The sequence below is a fragment of the Neophocaena asiaeorientalis genome, unplaced genomic scaffold (genome assembly GCF_003031525.2).
Source record: "Neophocaena asiaeorientalis asiaeorientalis breed wild unplaced genomic scaffold, Neophocaena_asiaeorientalis_V1.1 scaffold756, whole genome shotgun sequence".
Classification (NCBI taxonomy): domain Eukaryota; kingdom Metazoa; phylum Chordata; class Mammalia; order Artiodactyla; family Phocoenidae; genus Neophocaena; species Neophocaena asiaeorientalis.
Genome location: NW_020172477.1, coordinates 374227 through 397781, shown reverse-complemented (window position 1 = coordinate 397781; position 23555 = coordinate 374227). Strand labels below are relative to the sequence as shown.

The following is a 23555-nucleotide window of genomic DNA, read 5'->3' as shown; positions in this document are numbered from 1 at the left end:
CAAAAAAAAAAAAAAAAAAAAAAGAATTATAAATTATAACAATTGCTCTGAAAGCAGGTGTATGTATTGCTCTTTATTTCTTTAAAACAACTTTTCAAAACATGTCTTCTGTGTCTTAGCTTCAGTCGAATGTGCTTCTTAGAATGGATTTCCGTAACAAGTAGTTGACTGTCCTCTGGTGGATTATAAAGGCAGGGTCTATCATCTTCTCCCTGAGCAGAAATTGTTGGGGGCTGATCCTAGCTAACGATGAAACTAAAGGATCGAGCATTTGACCCCTGGAGATCCCGACACTCCAAGGATTCCTCTCCCCTGTATCACATTTGTTTCGAGCCTCTTAAAGAGATCATCATTACCTCAGATACAAAGGGTGATTTTATGTGGTATGTCCTGAGAATACAGCTCATATGAACCATCATGATAGAATGAAGGTGCATTAAATAAAACATCATGTACAGAACAGAGAAGATGGATGGAGTGCCACAGAAAAGACTTAAGCAATATTCAACTATATGCTAAGTGGAAACATATGGGAAGGCAGGTTTTTTTTTTTCAGTGTTTTTTTTTTTTTATGTAGTGTGGGGCTTTTAAATGACACTATACATTTATAACAGCTGCCTGTTGACCAGGAGTTATAGAGACCCTCCAATTACAGAGGACCAGAACTCGGTGGCCACTGTTCCCCAAAATAGTCATGTCCATTGAAATCAACTTAAAGACGCCTTTCAAAAAGTATCTATACAACTTTATGTCCCAGAACTGGGTCTGTGATGTCTGAGCTAGAATTCCTGGTGGGTAGAAGAACGTTCCAGCCCATTGCGTCAAAGGCCAAGCGAGGAGGTGGGAGTGGCTGGTCACACCAGAACACAATGGTTCTCTGCCGTGGCCACCTCTGCTTACGTTGCATCCGGCACCACCTTCACTTCCGTGGCCCGGGTCTCCCAAGACACTCATTCATTTGCAAGGTCACATCATTCAAAATCCTTTTCTGGTCTTCTTGTCATTCTTTTTGTCCAAGGTTTTTGGACTCAGAGCTTTGGTGTGAAATTGAATCTTCATTTAGTTCAGAATTTTTTCTTTACCCAGTGACAGAGTATGATGAGGTAATGTTTTCTGGCAGGCTGCCCAAGATTTGAATCCTTAAAAGTGAAAAACGTTGAGAGCTTAAAAAGCCAGTGTCAGATATTCTCTCAGTATTCTTGAGTAGACAGTGATGTTTTCCTAGTGTTAATTTCAGTGACAGAACTGTCATTATCCCTACCTGTCCCCACTGCAAAATTATAAATATATCAGTTATTCTCTATAACAGTAGTAATGAAATCTAGTAATAAAAAAAAAAAAAGACACCAGAAGACTGTCTTTTCCCCCAGAGACTATTTAGTAGGCTACTCTCTATCGGTCAGAACAAAAGCAGGCCAGAAAGGGGGTGGGGAATGACCCCAGAATCACTGGATGGTGAGAAAGGAGGCAAGGAGTGAAATGGTGTTGAAGGCACTTGACTAGTTTCCAAGATGGAGGAAGCATTCTTGTGATGCCTTAAACTAGAGCAGAACAGCACCATTGTCCCAGCCCTGGCATATCAAGAAGATAAACTTTTTAAAGGATTCTTCTCATTCACAAAAACGGATGTGTTCTGAGGTGGTGGGACTCTGACATTTGTGATCCATAAACCACTTTCGCAAGGCCCAGAACCTTCTCTGAAGTTTTATTTTGCATTAATTACAGTTTTATAATCACTTTCTAGAACTGCTCCTTTTTGTACTTTCAGATATAAGGAGAAATGGCATCTTTTCATTTATCTAAAGAAGGCATACATTTGTGATTTGCCTTCAGAAAGAGGCCCTTCCCTCTCCCCATGTTCCATACTTAGGGGGTCCCTGTGGTTCTCAGAGAAGCAAGGAAATGATTCTCTTCCAGCCCAGAGCAACTCTGACCTGGCATCAGGTCACCTCTATGCAGAAGGCCCCCTGAGGCCTGTGCTGGTGCGACAATGATCCACAGCTTGAGATCACTTCAGGGGTACATGGATAGGGAGGAAAGTTATATAGACAAGAATGACTCACTGACCAACAGCTTGGACACTGACAGATCAGAGGAAGGGCCATACCTTGCTCAGCCAGCTCCTCCTTGTAGATAACATTAGAAGCAACCTCCTCTGTCAATCTCACCCAAATACTGGCTGTGACTGTTCAGCTAGCATCTCCCTTTCTAAATCCCCTACAGTTTCCCTTCCCTTCCTACCGGTTTCTCTTTTTGGTTTGGTAAGTTTTCCGTCCTACTAATTTACCAACCTGGAGAGATGAGGGTTCTGAATTTTCTTACTTCGTTCTTAGTTCCTTCTTACAACGGAACAATGAAGGAGTGCTCTCATTGGAAGGATAGTCCTCTACTTAAGCAGAGTAACTCAGTCCTCTCTCCTTCAGCTCCAATAAAGCTGATCCAAACTGGGAGGTCATCAGTGAAACTTAGTTCAAACAAGGGCCAACACTTCAAGAATCAACATCATCACCACCGTGGCATCATGACCAAAGTGACCAAAAATGTTTTCATTTTTTAGGAGGCCTTTGCCTAAAATGAAATAATTTTTATTATTTTCATTGTGTGTTGGATTCATTAAATCAGAGTGATCAAGCAGAATATTAAAAGAGTATCTGAGGGGCTTCCCTGGTGGCACAGTGGTTAAGAATCTGCCTGCCAATGCAGGGGACATGGGTTCGAGCCCTGGTCCGGAAAGATCCCACATGCCGCGGAGCAACCAAGCCCATGCGCCACAACTACTGAGCCTGCGCTCTAGGGCCCGCGAGCCACAGCTACTGAGCCTGCATGCCACAACTACTGAGCCCGTGAGCCACAACTACTGAAACCCACGCACCTAGAGCCCATACTCTGCAGCAAGAGAAGCCACTGCAATAAGAAGCTCGCGCACCGCAAGAAAGAGTAGCCCCTGCTCACCGCAACTAGAGAAAGCCCGTGCACAGCAATGAAGACTCAACACAGCCAAAAATAAATAAATAAAAACAGTGTCTGAAAATCAGGCAAGACTAGGGAAACAGATATGAATTACCTAAAGGAGAAAATGGCTAAAAATTACAGTATTACAGATTATTTGTTTAATCTCAAAGGTAGATGTATACCAAATATATTCCAAATTTCAGTTGAGTGTTGGGTTACTGAAGGTAAACGGAAACCACACCTCCACCCTTGCCCTTTGAGTTTTCAACTCTGGTGCATAAACTATGTTCTCATCTCCACCTGGTCCTGCCAACAGTGAGGCTGAATGCTGTCTAACAATATGGCCAGGGCCCCTGCCTCTGGAGTAGTTTCTAAGGTAATAAAAAACCATCTACTGTGTCAATAGCCTTTGAAAGATGACCTGTATCAATACAGATTCCAGGTTATCTCTGGCCTGAGCAAGTCTAAAAAACAAATAGGATCTCCTTTTTCAAGGAGTATGAACTTTTAGAATCTTCCTTTCATTCCTATAGAAGATATTGCCCTTTTGGTCAGGTCATGTATGGTAATTATATCCAAAGCTCAAAGAAGTCATGTCTACATGATTGACGACCTCCCTGACAGCAGTAGGTTGAAATCACTGTTGTTTTTTATTGACTACAGATTGTGTCGACGCGCTTTGAAAATGGACTTAAGGTGATCTAGATAGCAATCGGCCTCTGATTTAGGCTACAGCTCCTCATAGAACCGTTCTGTTCATGAGAACTCTATCCTTTTGCTGCTCTTCACTTTTCACTCAACCACCTTTTTTCCTCCGTGTTCCTCTCCCTTGCCCCCAAATCCCTACCTAGGCCAGTAAATGCCCTACTTCAAAGTTTCCGAAAATGGGCTTGCGTTCCATTCCCTCTGCAGTGTCTCAGTGCCCCACCCTGAGCGCAGGCTTACGTTATTCACAGGAACATAAAGGATTATGAGACGTCCTGGCACCATCCTGCCTAATACTCCTCAGACCCATGCATCTCTCTTTTTTTTTTTTTAGTTTAGTTTATTGAAGTATAGTTGATTTACAATGTTGTGTTAATTTCTACTGTACAGCAAAGTGATTCACTTATACATATAATACGTTCTTTTTCATATTCTTTTCCATTATGGTTTATTACAGGGTATCGAATATATCAATAGTTCCCTGTGCTATACAGTAGAACCTTGTTGTTTATCCAGTCTACATATAATAGTTTGCATCTGCTAATCCCAAACTCCCAATCCATCCCTCCCAGCAACCACAAGTCTGTTCTCTATGTCTGTGAGTCTGTTTCTGTTTGGTAGATAAGTTCATTTGTGTTACATTTTACATTCCACATATAAGTGCTATCGTATGGTATTTGTCTTTCTCTTTCTGACTTACTTCACTTAGTATGATAATCTTGAGGTCCATCCACGTTGCTGCAAATGGCATTATTTCATTCTTTTTTATGGCTGAGTAGTATCCCATTGTATACATGTACCACATGTATACATGTATACTTTTTTATCCATTCACCTGTCGATGGACATTGAGGTTGCTTCCATGTCTTGGGTATCGTAAATAGTGCTGCTATAACACTGAGGTGCATGTATCTTTTCGAATTAGTTTTCTCTGGATATGGACCCATGCATCTCTTGGTTCAGATCCTCCTCTTCCTTCCCACAGCACATAAATCTGACAGCTTTAAAAAAAAATCATTTTCCTCTTAAAATGACACAGGGGACAGAGGAGTTCAACTCCACTCGCATTTGTGAAAGTATTCCTAAAGTATTCAAAACTTTGTGACAAATCTACACTAGACCGTGTGACTAACGTATGAACGGAAAGCTCCTTGGAGATTAAACCAGTCTCTCCTGGGCAATTTGCACAAATTTAGGGAAGGAAGCCCTAGGTTAAAAGATGCATGGACATATCTATGGTGCCACCTTTCCTCTTTTTTCTGTGATTCTCCCAGCCAAGGTCAGTGCCCCTCACATCCCTTCTGTTTCGTGCTCTGTACACTTTTATCCTTTTGCCTCCCTGATTCCCATCAAAATTTAACCTTCCCGTGTCCCTTTCTCCAAATTTAACAATCCCGAGTGCTCTTTTCCCTGGCCTCAAAAAGGGTAGATAAGTATGCTGAGTTACTGGGTGCCAATACCTAGGGAATTTCTCTCCTGGATTCTCCTGCATCCATTTTAAGAGGGGTCTCTGTGAGGTACTACTGCCATTTACTGTGTGTGTGGCCCTGGAGAAGGACCTTAGCCTTCAAGAGCATCCATCTCTTTATCTTTGAAATGGGAATAGTAATACCTACTTTACAAGGTTGTGGTGAGGTTTTAGGATAACATAAGTAGGCTTGGATGAACCATGGCTATTATAACAGTGACCACCCTGTGCCCATTAGGTGGACTTTTAACCTTGTTCACAGGATACGAATAGGACTGTAACGTTCATAGGGCTTAGCGTGGTACATGACAAATGTTTCACCATGTTCCTAGGAAGCAGGGTCTGCTTCTTCGTGCCTTTATTTTACAGGTACTCTGGCGGCCCTTCTGTGGGCCAGGCCCTGGGTGATGAAGGAAACAGTGGTCAGCACAGAGCTTTCAGTATTGTAACAAAGAGAGGGACAAATACACAATGGCAAAGGTGAAAGAGGAAAAGGGCAGGACATGAAAGAGATTACCAGGTGGGCATAATTGAGACTGGAGGTGGGCAGGAAAACCTCTCTGAAAAAGGGACTAAGCAGAACATGAGGTGTGAACAGAATTTAGCCAAGCAAGGTTTGGCGGAAGCGTGTTCCAGGCAGAACACGTGCAAAGGCCATGAAGTAGAGATGGCCATGAAGTAGTGATGACCATGGAGTTGAAAGGAAACTGCAGGACCGGCAGGTGGGAAGAAAGGGGAGCAGGAGGTGAGACTGATCATTCAGGGCCTTGTCGGCCACATCAGTACTTTTTGTTATTGAAGTACAGTTGATTTACAATGTTGTGTTAGTTTCAGGGGTACAGCACAGTGATTCCGTTATGTATATGTTTGTGCGTGTGTGTGTGTACGTATGCATTCTTTTTCAGATTCTTTTCCCTTATAGGTTATTACAAAATACTGAGTATAGTTCCCTGTGCTATACAGTAGAACCTTGTTATTTATCTGTTTTATATATAGGAGTGTGTATATGTTAATCCCAAACTCCTAATTTATCCCCCTCACCTTTCCCCTTTGGTAACCACAAATTTCTTCCCGATGTCTGTGGGTCTATTTCTGTTTTGTAAATAAGTTCATTTGTATCTCTCTTTTCTTTGATTCCACATGTAAGCAATATCATATGATATTTTTCTTTCTCTGTCTGACTTACTTCACTTAGTGTGATAATCTCTAGGTCCATCCATGTTGCTGCAAATGGCATTATTTCATTCTTTTTATGGCTGAGTAATATTCCATTGTATATATATACCACATTGTCTTTATTCGTTCATCTGTCAATGGACATTTAGGTTGCTGCCATGTCTTAGCTGTTGTAAATAGTGCTGCTGTGAACATTGGGGTGCATGTTATCTTTTCGAATTATACTTTCTCTGGATATGTGCCCAGGAGTGGGATTACAGGATCATATGGTAACTCTATTTTTTAGCACATTGGTATGTTGGATCTCAGCAGTGAGGTGGATTGGAAAGAGGAGCAAGCGAGGTCTCAGAGAGACTAGTTAGGAGGCAGGAGATGATGAACTAGACTACCTGGGGGAAGAGCATCTTTGCCTTTTGCTCATGTCCTGGGTGGACCAGAGTCCCTTGGAAAACTTGCCTTCCCCACAAAAGGTAAAGAACCTCTTGGAGGTAAAGAACTTGGTGTTGTGTATAAAGCTGGTGCCTTGGAGGCCTTTACATCCATACCTCCTACTGAGCCAGGAGGTGAAGGCTCTCCTTGAGTTGTTCTGTTTCCTATGGTCCAGGCAGCCTCCTGGCCCTCAGCTCTCAGTCCTTCTGAATCAGGTGAGCAGGACGAGGACTTTTTCCACATAGCAGCTAACATTCCCAAGCTGCCCTTGCCAAACCAGCAAATAGAGTTCCTTATACAGTTTAGCCTTACTGAGTCGGATTTAAATTAAGGAGGGGAAGAGGGAGCACAAGGAAAACTGACAAAAAGCCCGACTTGTCAGTGTCTCAGTGGCCTTCTCATTGCTGGCAGGTACATGTAATCACCCGCTCCCAAGCATTCTCTGCCCCCTGTTGAGTGGGCCCTGGTGAAAGGCTGATCACTTGGGAAGGACATGGAGAGCAGGTCATGCAGCCAAGGGAGACAAAGGCCAAGCTAGTTTCAAAGGTCTCATCAACCCATAGGAATGGGGGAGCCTGGGGCCAGAAGAGCATACAAGAAGTAAGAAATGCAGAAAGCCAGTTGCAGCAACATAACCTGGCCAAGGAGGATTCCAGAGTCAGAGGTCCATGCAGGCACCTGGGTGACCTTTTGCTGTCCTGGTAAGGGCTTGTGCAACTGGGAGGGACCGTATAAATGGACAGAAATGAAGCAGGCAGTGCCACTGCCGGTCTCTCCAAGTGGAGGTCTCTACTGAGGCCACTTCCACTGAACAAATAAAATGCACTGGTCATTAGCAACATCCTTTATTTACAATTAAGGTGCTGAAATCTGCAAAAGCTCTTCTCTATTTTATATCCTGCCTCTTTCCAAAAGATTTAAGATATAATTTTTTTTCCTCTTTATGATTCATGTTATACTCTCACTAAATATAAGCCTAACAAACATTTCTTCCCAGATCCTACAGAACGTAAGCTCAGACAAGCCTGGGAAGAATTATCACAAATATTTAATTAATGAGCCAGAATTAGTGAGGTGTTTGGTGCACCATGGAGATGAGGTATTTTGATACTGGATCATGATCCCATTTCAGATCTAACTCTACGCGGTCTTGTAATTAGGAAGAGTATTTGCGCCCAGTGGAGGCCTGAAACCAATTTTGAGGTTGGATAACTTAAATTAATGCTTTTTACTCCTAAATGAATCCCAGATTTTGAGTGCTATAAATTTTTCATTACTATGTCTGGCCGATCGCAAACATCAGCCATGACCTTTCAGGGCACTCTGGCAGGATCCTAGCAGCCCTCACCTGAAAAGCAGATGAGTCCAGGAGGATGTCAGAGGCCCCTCGGAGTCAGCTGGGCAAGGACCGGCTTGTGCAAATTTGGAGCGGGTAGCCAACTGCATGGTCAAAATTTAAGAGTCGTTCCAAAGCCCAGCGTGCTCCAGCAGGCCACCACGATGGCCTGCCACGGCACCTCAAATGCCCAGTATTGGGGCCACCCCTTTAGAGTAAAACTCTGTCTCAGGAGTTTTCCTATAGGAGTTACATTTAACTAAGGTTAAAGGTTCAGCTGATCTAGCAAATCCCAAAACAATACAGGATAGAACTCTTTTTTTCTCACATGTAACCTTCTGAGAATAAACTGTCTAAAGTCAATATGGTGGCTTCATGCTGTCAGGGGACCAGGCTTCTTCTGTCTTGTGTCTCCACTGTCCCAAGAGTGTGGCTTTCATCTGCACAGTCCAAAAAAAGAAAAGGGGAAGGTACGCCCCTCCCTTTTAAGGCACAACCTAGAATTTGTACACATCATTTCTCACATCCAACTGTTCAGAGTATAGGTTACTTGGCCACACCTGGACACAAAGAAAGCCACACCCACCTGCGAATTCCTGCACCACACTAGGTCAGCATCACTTACCACCTCTTGAACCAACTTATGCAAGGGAGGCTGGGAAACGTAATCTTTACTATATTGTCCTGTGCCCAGTGAAATGCCAGGGTTCACCTGCTGGAGGAAGAAAGTGAAAATGGATATGGGAGACAATTAACCATTTCTATTTACAGTGTATACTTGTGGACATGGAAAGAAAGTGCCTATTAAGGAATAAACCTTCATAGTGGACCCAGCGCATGGATCACACTAGAGACTTGTCACATACAAAGCATAGAGGACTGAAAGGCAAAGGCACTCAGGACAAGCAAGTTTTGATTAGAAGGAAGAGTGGGGATATATGGAACCCTTCTCTAGGAAGAGCATCTAGAGGGCACCGAAATTCTGAGGAAGTTAAAAACAGAGACATAGAGAGCTGGAAGAGAATGGTGGGAGCGGGGAGGTATCAGGACCCAAAGCAGATTCTCAAATGTGTAATATTACTGGTGGCCAATTCTTTAAGTAGCCATGCTTTTTGAATCCTTCTGCCCTAGATTCATTCCCATCTAAAAGCACATGTTGCTGAAAAGAAAGACTTCAGCATTCAACACAGCTGGAGTTATAGCTGTGCTCCATCATTAACTTGCAGAGACCCTGGACAAATTACTTAGCCTTTCTGAGCCCACTTATACATTTTTGAATCATGGTACTAATATTAACCAACAGTGCAATTAGGTGCACAAAATGAGATGATGTATATAAAACAGTTAGTACTAAGCCTGGCTTGGTGAATAGTAGATGCAATTAGTATGAAACTTTTCACCTCAAAACAAGCAACTGGTCCCTCAAATAAGGAGCTTAGCCATTATGACAGGGTCATGGGATAGAAAAATGGTGCATGTGTGAGATGCTGAGAACCTAAAAGACACATACCTATGTCTCACTGGCCACAATATAGCAATCACAAAAGCAAAATAGTCTTTATTTTTTAATTAATATTCTCTCCACTTGGGGAAAGCACTTTGATAGCTACAGGCATGGGAAAAGAATGCGTCCTAAAGATGGGATTCCTCACATTGTGCAAAAGAAGAAAACAAACCTTCATCCGTGAGCTTCTATCTATGGAGCAGGATGAGGCCGGAGCTATGCACCAGATGAATAAGTCATTTCATAATTTTACATTTCACATCCAAGCTAAATAATACTCTTGACTAAGCAACCTCAGTTTATCTTCTGGCACCAAATTTTTTAAGGCAAATACCTCAACATAAATAAAATAATAAATAGAAAGATTATATTAATGATAGTTCTAAGTACTCAGAGTCATTTAACTGGGATTATGGACAAGGACAGGGAAAATATACTCAAGATTGTTAACTGGAAGAGACAGAAAGGGAGAGAAGGAAGGCTGTGAGTAAAATTAGTTCATCCTGGGTCACACTTTCACTCACTGAGCATGACCATGCCACACTGTTTTGCTAAATCTTAGAAAAGCGCATGAAAGCAACATTATTAGTGAGAACCATCCAAAATGTCATCCAGGCTTTTAGGAGAAATAATTGTTGCACTGCTTAGCAGGACCCATGGACAGTACATTGAACTGGATGCCACCAATGATGAGAGGATGGTCAATACCAATGGCTGGTTTTTAGAAACGCAAATCTAAGAAACAATATTTAGGGCATGTTACACCAGGTCAGACCATTCAGCACCATTTGCTTCCTCTTGAATCAACAAATGTTTTCAATTAATTCCATCTCTGAAGTGTATGACCCATGGAATCTCTGCATATACCTTCATCTTACTACCCTGAACACTCTGAATTTTGAGTCCCTTTGGCCACCTGATCACTTTTCCCAAATCTCCTTTCTCCAATCCTATTCTTTTTTTTTTTTTTTTTAAGATTTGTCAGTTAGAACTAGACAGGTGCAGACATAATATGCCAAGGTTTTATATAATGATGAGACATAAATACAGTTCCTTATGTCACCATGTATGCTTTTGTCTTTGTTGACTGCAATGGTATATTGACCTTCCTCAGGAGCCATTAGAGAGTCCTTCTCTACTTGTACTTACTAATTCATTCATTTGCATGGCAAGTAATTCATTGTAACTTTGGACATAGGTGAGACATGGGCACTTAGCAACCTTTCACGGAACCTTGGGACAGAGTTTATTCATCCGCATTTGGGTGGCAAGACTACTTTATCTTACTGTGTTTCCTCTCTGTCAGGGTACTTATTAAAATATTTTTTAAAGACGTTCAGGTTGGAATGATAATTGGAGCATATGTGTTCCACTTCACCGCAGAAACAGGGGAGAACCGTCAACCTTGAGCTACCCACTGGCAGCATGGGAGTAGGTGATAGGATGTCTCAGGCCCAGCTCATATAAGTAAGCTCGCACAAGTGTGTAAACAGGCAAAAATCCCTTCAATATTGCAACATCATTCCCAGGCTTCTCCCAATTCAGCTTTTTCTCATCACCGTAACAGCCTACATTTCATAATAAATAATGCAGAGTAATATCAAGAGAACAAAAAGGGAAATTTGTGACGGTTTCCTTTGGGGTTATATCTTTCTCTCATTCAGTGAGTTTATCTTTCTCCTGGGGACCCTTGGATTCTAGCCATATGAAGTCCTAGCCAATCAGGCAATAGGCAGTGAGTAGAGCACAGATCAGGATCCTTACCAACCTTTGAAGAGTACCAAGTTCAGAGCCCAAAAAAAGAGAAACCCACAACAACTCCTGTGCTCAGCTCCACAAACCAGGAATGGCCCTACTAGGCAAAGCGATGAGTTATTTCAGTATTGTTCTGTAACGAACCACTCTAAACATAGTGGTTTACAATGGAATATTTCACAGAACTACAACAAATAATTCTAAAATTTGTATGGAACCACGAAAGACCCCAAATAGCCAAAATAATCTTAAAAAAGAGGAATAAAGCTGGAAGCATCATATTCTCTGATTTCAAGCTATACTACAAAGCTATCATAATCAAAACAGATTGTATTGGCACAAAAACAGACACATAGATCAATGGAACAGAATTGAGAGCCCCAAAATAAACCCACACATATATGGACAATTAATCTATGACAAAGGAGCAAAAAACATGCAGTGAAGGATGGACAGTCTCTTCAACAAATGGTGTTGGGAAAACTGGACAGCCACGTGCAAAAGAACGAAACTAGACCACTACCTTACATTATACACAAAAATTAACTCGAAATGGATTAAAGACTTGAACATAAGACCTAAAATTATAAAATTCCTGGAAGAAAACATAAACAGTAACCTCACTGACATCAGTGTTAGCAATGTTTTTGTGGATCTGATTCCAAAGGCAAGGAAAACAAAAGCAAAAACAAATAAGACTACGTCAAACTAAAAAGCTTCTGTACCATGAAGGAAACCATCATCAAAACGAAAAGGCAACCTACTGAATGGGAGAATATATTTGCAAATCATATATCCAGTAAGGGGTTAATATCCAAAATATATAAAGACTCATACAACTCAACAACAACCAAAAAAAACAAACAACCCGATTTTAAAAATGGGCATAGGATCTGAATAGACATTTTTCCAAAGAAGACATACAGATGGCCAACAGGCACATCACTAGTTATCGGAGAAATGCAAATCAAAACCACAATGAGATATCACCTCACACCTGTTAGAACGGCCATGGTGAAAAAGACAAGAAATAACAAATGTTGGAGAGGGTGTAGAGAAAAGGGAACCCTCATGCACTGTTGGTGGGAATGTCGACTGGTGCTGCCACTATGGAAAACAGTATGGAGATTCCTCAAAAAATTAACACTAGAACTACCACATGACCCAGCTATTCCACTTCTGGACACTAATTCAGAAAGACATACGCACGCTTATGTTCATTGCAGCATTTTTTCCCATAGCCAAGGTATGGAAAAAGCCTAAGTGTCTATCAATGGATAGATGGATAAAGAAGATGTGGTGTGTGTGTATCTACTCAGCCATAAAAAAAGAATGAAATCCTGACGTTTGCAACAATGTGGGTGGACCTTGAGGGTATTATGCTTAGCTAATAAGTCAGACAGAGAAAGACAACTACTGTATGTTATCACTCACGTATGGAATCTAAAAAACAAAAAACTCATAGATACAGAGAACAGATTAGTGGTTACCAGAGGGGAAAGAGGTTGGTGGTGGACCAAACGGGTGAAGGGGATCAACTGTATACTGATGGCTGGTAACTAGACTTGTGGTGGTGATCACTCTGTAGCGTAAACAGATGTTGAACTATAATGCTGTATTCCTGAAGCTTGCATAATAAGATAAGTAAGTAAATACATCATAGTGGTTTAAAACAATACTTTGCTATTCCTCTCACAGTTCTGTGGGTTGACCTGACTCGCCTGTATAATTCTCACTTGGGGTCTGGTCTCTCATGCAGTCAGATGGTGGCTAGGACTGGAGTCATCGGGGGTATATTGGGCTAGACGGCCAAGAGGGCTTCTTCACTCACCCGTCTGTCCTCAGTGCTCTCCACATGGTCTCCCTTTACAGTAGAGTAGCCTGGAACTCTTACACCGGGTCTCAGGGCACCAAAAACAGGAAACAGAAATTTCCAGGCCTTTTAACGTCAGTCTCAAAGCTAGTACAACATCACTTCCATCATATTTCATTATTCAAAACTATCACAAGCCAGATTCAAGGGAGTGGAGAAATAGACTCTTCCTCACCAGGGGGAGGGGCCCATACTCACAGGAGGGAAGGAATTGATGGCAGCCATTCCTGCAGACAAGCTACCACCAAACAGGGAGAGAGAATTCTTTGGAACAGAAGACATTCTCTCTGCCCAGACTGCTCTGAGAGAGGCCCCCTCCCCTGCTGCTCTTGGGTGGCCCAATGACTAAAGCAGCAAAGTAAAATTTGAGCAAATACAATTGTTTAAAATTGGGGTATAGAGGAATTAATAAACCCACACCACTCCTAGACTTCAACAGATCAAGCTGATGGAAAATAAATAAAAGATACAGAGGCTTTAACTAATCTAATAAAAATAGATTTTTGGATATTTATTTAACAGTGCACCCATCAAATAGAAAATTCACATTATTTTTTAAATTTGTAAAAAATTACTATAACTTAGGCAACAAAGAAAACCAGAAAAAGGAGAAAAAAGTATAATTTTTACAGGCCACGTTTTCCCACCACCTCACCACAATAAAAATTTATGGGAATTGGAAAAAAATCACAGCCTTAATTTTTTTCATTATTAAAATGAAAACAATGAGCTGAGCATTCAGTTAAAACTTAGAAAAGAATATGTAACAAATCTACAAAAACAGAACTAAGGAATCCATGAACGTAAGAACAAATTAATGAAAACCAAGCAAAAAGAGTAGAGCTGAGAAATAAGTCTTTAAAAAAAATATTTCTTTGGAAGTACCAATATCATTGACAAATCTTTGAAAGTCAAAAAAAGTCAGGACATGTAAATATGTATATTATTGATAATGACAAAAGGGGTATTTATCATCACAAATAAAGATACATGTTCAATTGAAAGAATTTCCTGTGTACAAAGTGCAGGGCTATGCAAAGGATTAAAAAATCTTATGAAATGAATGATTTTCTAAGAAAGGATAAATTACGGAAATGGACTCAAGTACAAAGCCTGAAGAGGTCAATACCCGTGACAAAAACTTTTAAAGGCATCGAAGAGCTGCACTATAGAAAACCAGCATGTCCAGAAAGATTTTGAGAGAATTTTCTCATGCTTTTAGTGAACTAATGACTCCTTTCTTTTATTAACTTTTATTGGAATATGGTTGCTTTACAATGTTGTGTTAGCCTCCACTGCACAACAAAAATGAATCAGCCATAGACATACAGATATCCCCTCCCTTTTGGGCTTCCCTGCCATTTACGTTACCACGGTGCATTAGGTAGAGTTCCCTGTGCTATACAGCATGTTCCCATCAGTTGTCTATTTTATACATAGTATCAATAATGTATACGTGTCAATCTGAACTAATAACTCTTAAGCTATTTCACAAATACAGAACATGTGCAAAAGATGAAAATCTTCCCAATTCCTTTTGTGAAAGTTAGCATTACCTTGATGACAAAAAGAGCAACAAAAGAAAAGTGGCCCATCTCACATATGAAATTGGGTGCAAAGATCCTAAATCAAAGATTAACAATTGATTCTAGAACTTTTCAGAAGTTATTTTAGAAATGTGAGGATAGTTAGAAATTAAACAGACTCAATGCCCAATAAGGAATTTAATAACTGCATTTGGTATTTCCATGTCACAGAAGATCATGCAACCATTGAAAATAATATTGAAAATGGTAAGGGAGGGACTTCCCTGGTGGTCCAGGGATTAAGAATCCCCCTCCCAGTGCAGGGGATATAGGTTCGATCCCTGGTGGGGGAACTAAGATCCCACATGCCACGGGGCAACTAAGCCCGCGTGCTGCAACTACTGAGCCCGCACGCTCTGGAGCCTGTGCGCCACTACTAGAGAGAAGCCCGTGCGCCGCAACGAAGAGCCTGCTCGCCGCAATGAAAGATCCCACAGGCCACAACTAAGACCTGATGCAGCCAAACAAATAAATAAACTGCTGGAAAGCATAAAATCTATTTTTTAAAAAAATACAAAATGCCAGGGGAGAAATGGTCACAGCATTTTATGAAAAAACTCTGATACAGGATGAACCCATTTTTGTACATGTATGGGCCACTCTGTGTGTGTATTGGGGGGTGGAGGTGGGCAGGGATGTGATCTGAAAGAACGAGCACAAAACGTTAACTCTCTGAGTGTAATCACTGAAATTCTTCCCTCCTCCTCTTCTCCCTCCTTCCTTTGTGCATTTTCCAAATTTTCCACAAAGAAAATGTAGAACTTTGTAATCAGATTAAAAAGGGGGAATTTTGTTCTTAAATAAGTCTTATCTCAACAGTAGTTCTTAACAAACCCTGTGTTTACAAGTGTCCCACTAAAGATGTGCCATTTTTATTTCTACCCTTTCATTTCTCTAGTTTCCTCTTGTTACCAAATATTTCCTTCATGCTTTCATCTTACCCTCAAATTTGGCATCCAAAGAAGTTATTATGGAGAGCAGGCCAGCGTGTGTGTCAGCAAAATGAATCAAATAACTAAAGGAATTGACCTTGGATCCTTTTCCATGAAGAGCACATACAAGGCAGGCTATTATATGAGATTTATAGACAGGGCAAGTGTGTGGTAGCGAAAAGGGAGCCGAGAAGGATTCTGGCATCACCACTCACAACACACCCCTTCTCTTTGCCCTCAGTTCTGGCTTTGGGAAAGAGGAAGAAGGCAAGACAGCTGTCTCTGTGCCACTTTGTCCCTGTCCTAGACTTGGGCCTATGAATGGATGCTGTTAAACGAGTCGCCAGAGTATGGTGTCTTCATTTCAAGTGATGGACCAAAGCTGAAGTGTGTGGTTCAATAAAGGAAAGCAGCATGGAATGGCAGAAAGAAATACCAAGGGAGCAGGGCCGATTTGTGCTGAGGAACCTGGATATTTTCCTGTAGAAGGTGGGGAGGGGAGACATTGAAGAATTTAAGCAGGAAGACAACAGTGAATGTGTGTCTATGTCTATGCATATATATATGTAAATTTTTATATATACAGGCATATATACATCTTACATATACTTCTATGTATCCATGTGCATGCAAACGTGTATATCTATGTGCACACATTTTATTTATGTGTGTGTGTACATATATACATTTTATATGGAAACCAAAATATCACTGGAAAAGAGAAAGGCTGAAAGCAGGAAGACTGGTATACTTAGAAGGTACAGAGGATGAGCAACAGCGAGGGTGTAGAAGAATGAGTGGAGAGGAAAGCTCTTTAAGAGAGAGAATCAGAACTCTGCTTCCCCCTGATTGTGGCAGAAGATGGCCACCCCCCAGTTTCCCCTTACATCCCCTCTATTCAAGGGATCAACCCTAACTAACTACCTGCAAACTCAGTCATAATTCCAAACTCCCAGAAGAGAGAATCTGACCGGTCTACCTCAGACTAGGCGTCCACCCCCTGGTCCAGTCAACTACAGCCAAGGCCAGTGTCACACAACACAAATACGGTTGCTGAGATCCATTTATCTGTGGGACGTTTGACTGCTGTCCAACTCCACCTCTGGACTGTATTCTTCATCAGGGCCGGGAGTGTGTTTGGTTGCTCAGCGCTGTCTGGGGCACCTTATAAGGTGTCCAGGACATAGTTGGCGCTCAAAAACCATTTGTCAAAAGGATGAATGCACAAGTGACTTAACAAATGAAGAGAAGAATCAGACAGAAGCAGCAGCATGATGGAGTCATCCTATCCAGCCCCCCATCCGTTCATGGTTCATGTGTCTCATTTATCACCAGAGCACCTACTTCAGCAGAATGACGTCAGTTGCTTCACCACGTCAATGAGTTTTGTGGTCTAGCTTGGGAACCAACCCCCATTTACAAGAGTGATGTAAGTTAGAAATTATGCTCCTAATTCTAAACAACTGACATAAAACGAACTTTGGAAACCGAATCCACTTAACATGAGAAATACCTCCAAACAAGACAATCAAGGGGAGAACTAGGCCAGAGAGTAAAGGTATTTGTCGGAAGAAACTTGGCAGGCCTGTTCTTTTTCCATCTGATTATTTTCATATTCTTCCTGTGAAATCCAATTTCCTTAAGTGACCTCTGTTCATAAGAAACTATTTGGTCTAATCTGTGGAAGCCATGGCATATTTTTAACCACCTCTGAAGGCCAGCTCCCTCTCCACTGAGTGTGCCTGATACCCAAACAGATGTTTTATAACACTCAGAACACATGAGCTCACCACTGGCGAGTCTTTTGCACGCAATCAGCCCTCAGCTCTTCTCACATTTCCCCTATCATCCCACAAACCCAAATTCAGAACTCACAGGCAAGCTTGAATACTTACCATGGTAACAAAAGAGCAGAACATGGAGAATCCAATTTTGAATTTTCAACTTATTAATGTTTTGCAAATCTGATGGCCAGCTGGAAAATATGCAATACAAAGAGTTAACCAAACTAAGTAGTATATAAAATGATGTGCAGGGCTTCCCTGGTGGTGCAGTGGTTAAGAATCCGCCTGCCAATGCAGGGGACCCGGGTTCGAGCCCTGGTCCAGGAAGATCCCACATGCCATGGAGCAACTAAGCCCGTGCGCCACAACTACCGAGCATGCGAACCACAACTACTGAAGCCCGCACGCCCAGAGCCCGTGCTCCACAACAAGAGAAGCCACCACAATAAGAAGCCCATGCACCACAACGAAGAGTAGCCCCTGCTCACTGCAACTAGAGAAAGTCCACGCGCAGCAACAAAGACCCAACACAGCCAAAAATAAATAAATTTATTTAAAAAATAAAAAAAAAGATGTGCAAACTGGCTGCCCCCAAAGAATTCAGATTAAAGTATCCAAGTTAAAGGGTTCCAAAGCAATTTGAATTCTTATAGAATTTTAAAATATTGAGGCTGAAGGGTCCTTGGTCTAGCTAGCACAACAATTTTATTTCAGATGAAGATGAAGAAGCTGAGACCCACAGAGAGAAAGAGACTTAGGGTTTCACACACTAGAGGCAGAACTGGAGGTAGAAGTCTGCCTCCCTGCCCAGACCCGCAGGGCAGACAGACCACAGTCCCACACCCCCAGTTTCCTGTTCTCCTTGGATCATCAGTGTCTGCAGTTCAAAGCTGGGAAGAAGCCAGAACGTGCTCAATCAGATCTTTCATCCTGACTACACCATGATCGTTTCAAAGTGTGTCCCCTCCAGTTTAGATAAAGAGCTTTGTTGAAGAACAACTTCCTTTGATAAATCAATAAAAAGTAACCCAAATTTTTAAAGGTAACATGTCAACACTTCAAGTGTGGAAATCAAGGGAAGCACACAGGATTCTCGCCACCCCTACCCTGAGAGTCTAGAGAATGGCCCAAAGAGACCGTCAGGGGATGACTGAGGAGATGTAAACACACAGTGAGTTCATGAACCTTTGATCCTCTGAGAACCTAAACCTGCAGGGGAAATCTGAGCTTCCTACGAAGGCTTGCTCCACCTCAGAGACCCTAGGTGTGAGCAGCATTCTTTGAGTGCCAACTTAAACTCGAACCTACTGCTGCTATGAAGATCTCAGAAGGAGAAGACCCAGATGGTGCCTCAGAAATAATCCCCCAGCCATTGGGGAACAAGGTTTATATTGAGAAGACTACCAAGTGGCGAGTATAGTCTTCATTAAACAGATATTTGTGGAGAGCTTAGGATGGGCTAGGGTGGACATCCACAACAAAGAGCAAGAATTTAACTGAAAAATGTAAGCAAGGCCAGATCACAGATAGCATATGCTCTCGGACGGAGGCATTTGGATTTTATTTTAAGGATCATTGGGGAGCCATTGAAAGATGTTAACCTGGGGAGTGAACTGACCAGACTTACATTCTGGGAAGATCTCTCGATCTCTCGATCTGATCTCTTGATCAGATCTATGTTAAGAGCTGATGGACTGTGGCCAAGTGCCACATTGCGTCTTACCGTCTACAAGTGCCTCACGGCATTACTGGTTCAGGATAATACAGTAAAAAGGGGGGAGGAGAGTCTGAAGCAAGCAAAGAGCTAGGTTTTAATCCCGTTTCTACAGTTTCCCAGCTGTGTGGTCTTGGGCACGTTATTTAAATAGGTCTGAGCCCTCAATCTCCTTTCTGTACAATGAAAATAATAATACTTAGCTCATGGGGTTTTGATAATAAAGTGGATGATGTGCCTGGACATTTCTAATAATCCTCCCAACACCATTAGATTCAACCGAATCAAAATGGCATTTTTCAGCCCAGGAAGAGCATCACCTAGCAACCTGCTAAGCATCCACTTAGCGAGAGATATTGTTGCATTTTCTTCTTACAATTTAATCAGGACATCTTGTTGCTAATGTGTGAAAATAATTGGCATATATACTTTGTAAATGAGCAGTGAGGTAAACTGAGGTCAAAGCCAAATATCGGATCTGAATCAAGCAACCCGAAAACAATACTGCGAAGAATTCAATGGGTTACAAAGACCAGCATAGGAAGTGAGTGCTCCAATTGTCCTAGCAAACTTTTAACCAGACACTGGTGCCGATTTGCTGGCATGTGTGACACTGAGAACATCTGGCCTTTCAATTATCCTCTCGCAAGCAAAAAATGATGTCCTGTAAACTGATCTTAAAGCCAGCTACATGGTCTAAGTGTTAACAGTGTTTGTGTTGGCTCCTTTGGCTCCCGGTTTTAAGAACTTAATTTGTAGCCACACCCCTCCCTGAAGTCCTAACTGCGTCTTGCTGTAACTGACCCCAGGGATCTGTTCATGCAGTGTCTGCATCTTCTTTTCAGGACGGTAAGTATTGTGTAAATGCATCACTAGTCAACTGTGTGTCCTGTAAGAATAAGTTACAGGAGTGACGCAGCAACGGGAGGACAGAAGAAGGTGTGGAAGAGAGCCGGCTCTGGGAGCTGCTCTGGTCATGTGTCCAATGCTACAGTTTTTTCCCTGTATACCAGTTTTATTCTAGAAGCCAGGTGAGAAGGGTAGAGGTTCTAGCCTGCAGCTCTCCTAGGAGGCACTGAACCAGGAGTCTGAGCACATTTCCCCACCCAGACTCAACTTCACTTACCAAACACAATGTGCCAGGCACTGTTCCGAGCCCTTCAAGAAAACTGGTTAAGTTAATCATCTTGACCGGGAGTGGCAGGTGGTGTATTATCCCCGGCCTACATCTCTCAGTGGGATGTGACTCAGGGGGACGTGGCAGAGGCTGTGAGCTTGCCCCCGCCCCTCTGGCTCTGGGCTGCTATGCTGGGCTCGAATGTGCTGGATCTGTAATGAACCACAGCCTGTGCTCTGCAGCAGGTGCCCGTGGGGCACCCCTGGGGTGTTACTGACTATAGGAAGGGGCGCTCTCTGCCTCTCTCCCACCCCCACCCCTGTTCTTCAGCTGCTGTGGCCAAGAGGCTGTGATGGCAGCAGGGGAGGGGCTGACCGAGGAAGATCTTTCTCCATCTCACTCCCATCGCCCCCCACCCAACCCCTGCCCGCTTTTACTCCATCTTTAGCTGACAGATGTGAGAGATCGTCTTTTGTTCCATGGATCCTTTCAAATCTTTCTGAAGACATTTAGGAATCCTAATCTGGGTTATGAACAGAAGAAGCCTGGCAGCTCCTGATTTTGTCTCCAGTAAAAACACTAGAGTTGGGCTTCCCTGGTGGTGCAGTGGTTGGGAGTCCGCCTGCCGATGCAGGGGGCACGGGTTCGTGCCCCGGTCCGGGAGGATCCCGCGTGCCGCAGAGCGGCTGGGCCCGTGAGCCATGGCCGCTGAGCCTGCGCCTCTGTAAAAGGGGAGAGGCCCCGCTACCACAAAAAAAAAAAAAAAAAAAAAAATATTTGTGTGAAATAATTAAACGGGCCTCTGAGATAATTCACCTGCTCTCTTGGCCCAGCTCACCATCACTGATCCCTAAAGGGAGGGAGAGAGCAGTGGGATGACCAGCCCTAAAGGAAATCTGAAGCCACGTGGGGACTTGACTCCAGGTACCAGCAGCTCCTTCCCCAGGATCGGAATTTTCCTTCATCTTTAAAGGAAATGGGCCTCTTGGTCTGACTGGGCATATCTAGGAATGAAGGGCAGAACATGTAGTACAGTAAATCCCAACTCTGAGTTGTCCGTTACAGGAACTTATCACAGATGGTAATCGTTAGGACATTCACATCTTGGAAGAAAGAGCTTTATCCAGGATCATAAATAAGGTGTAACAGAGGCTTAGATTTATAAAGCTATAAAAGAGGGCTGCTTGGACAAACGGGAGTTCACAGTACTGGGTCACAAAATTGACTTAACCCGTGAAAATCTGACCATGATCTGGGATTTCTGGGCAATGCAGTGAGAAGATGGTAGCTGATTTCTGCAGTTAGTGGACCCCAATCGAAACCTAATAAAGTTAGGTCATGGTTTAATCTCATGAAATGCAAGCTCAGAGAAAATGGGGTGCTGACATCTAAATACAGCATTGTAATTCCTAAACCAACAGTGGAGCACATAACAAGGCCACTGCCTTCCAGAAGTTTCCTCACCTAGTCAGGGAGCCAAGGCATTTACAGATAAAGCAATTATAGTATGCAGGCTTCGGTGTGTGGCGTAGACTGTAGCTAGAAAACTCAGGGAGGGAAGCGAGGGATGAGTGGAAGCAGGACCCTTCAGGGAAAGACGTGTGGAGGAAAAGGGACTTGACTCGGGACTGGAAGGATGGATGGGGTGTACACGTGTGAAGAAAGCTTTGCTCGGGGCCCCGCCAGCTCCCACAAACCTTCGCCGTGCCCCTGCCGTGACACTCCCCAAGCCAAGTCTCAAATCACACACTTGTATTTCCCTCTTGTCCTTCAGGTAACTGGTCCTTCAAGTCCACAGCCTCACTCTCTTCGTCCCCCTCAGGCCCTTCCTCAATAGGCCTGGAAAGGGAAACTGTGGCCCCTCTGGACACATCCCATCCAGTTTGGCCACCACAGGATGGGCATCCATCCTGAAGAATGAAGCCAGGGAAAATGCCGTACTCCCTCCTCGGCCCCGGTATAATGCTTGTATCAGGTTAAAATGAACAGGAGAGGAGAAAGGGACAGGGCAGCCTCAGAGGGGGTGGCCCCGATTCTGTCAGCATCCAGGACACACAGTAGAGAGGAGAAGATGCCCCGATAGGCGTGGGAAGTTTAGAAAAAGGCCAGGACCCCACAAGGCTGGCCGGTACCCTGCCCAGGCAAGAAGGGGAGGGTCGAATGGGAAAGGTGAGGGGGGTCCACACACCAGAAGGAGAACATCGTGACAGGGAGAGCCCCTGTGCTCCCGTCCCTTGCAGAGCCCAGTGTTGGGTGAAAGGCTCCCAAGTGCCTGTTGAGACTGGAGGTATCTGTTGGGGGGCAGGGCTGGTGGGCCTGTGATTCTGGAGAGCAAAGAGGAGGCGCCCCAGGGGAGAGAGGGCTACCTAGGGCTGGCTTCGTATTCTGGACTTTGAAGAGGCTTCTGTAGGGGTTCCAGGTGTCTACTCTGCATTATCTAGTCACATTATCTACCTGGGAAGGGTGGGGAAAAAGCTGGATTCAGGGTTGATGCCTGCTTTGCAACAAAAGGTCCCCGGGTTGTATTTCTTAAGAACCTAAGGGCACCTGGGCAGGTGCAACAGCAGCTGGAAGACGAGGGATTCCCCAGGGAAAACAAAAGCAGGATAAACTGTCCATGTCAGAGCTCTGGGGAAGGCAGGGGCTTGGAGCGGGAGGCTGTATCTACTGGTGACAACAACCCCACCTCTTCCTAGTTGTGATTTAACCTTTCTGAGCCTCAGTGTCCTCATCTATGAAATGGAACAACTGATAATAATACCTGCCTGGCAAGGCTGTTGAGGAGATGAAATTCAATGACCTCTGTCCTTACCTTGACCCTGTGTGTCCAGTTAGGGTCAGTCCCCTTCTCTTCCACCTCCTTGAGAGAGAGAGGCTCGGCGAAAAATGAAATGGAACAAATAAGTTTGCAACACAGTAAGCCCAGAAGAAGGGAACAAGGAGCTTATTTGTTGTCGAGTTCTGGCGTAATGCTCCACTGAGTGCACGGACATAAACATGGCGTCTGCTTGCCACGTGTTTTGCAGGCAGCCCCCTCCCCCCGCTCCTGCACACTGCCACCTGCCCTGTTGTAAGGCCCCAGCAAGCATCAGCTCATGTTTCCTTCTCTCTGATTCTCTTCCAGGGACGCTGTATCAACTTCACCCGAGTCAAGAACAATCCTCCTGCCAAGTACCCCCTCAACAATGCCTACCACAGCACCTCACAGCCTCCTGCCCCCATCT

General features: G+C 43.4%; 1 protein-coding gene across 1 annotated transcript in view; it reads left to right on the top strand.

The window, feature by feature from the left end:
• ANTXR1 (ANTXR cell adhesion molecule 1) overlaps positions 1-23555 on the top strand; it is a 238563-nt gene that overhangs the window by 214571 nt on the left and 437 nt on the right. Inside the window, exon 17 of the mRNA XM_024738187.1 lies at positions 23456-23551. Coding sequence (XP_024593955.1) covers positions 23456-23551 — 96 coding nt within the window. The remainder of the gene's footprint in view (positions 1-23455; positions 23552-23555) is intronic.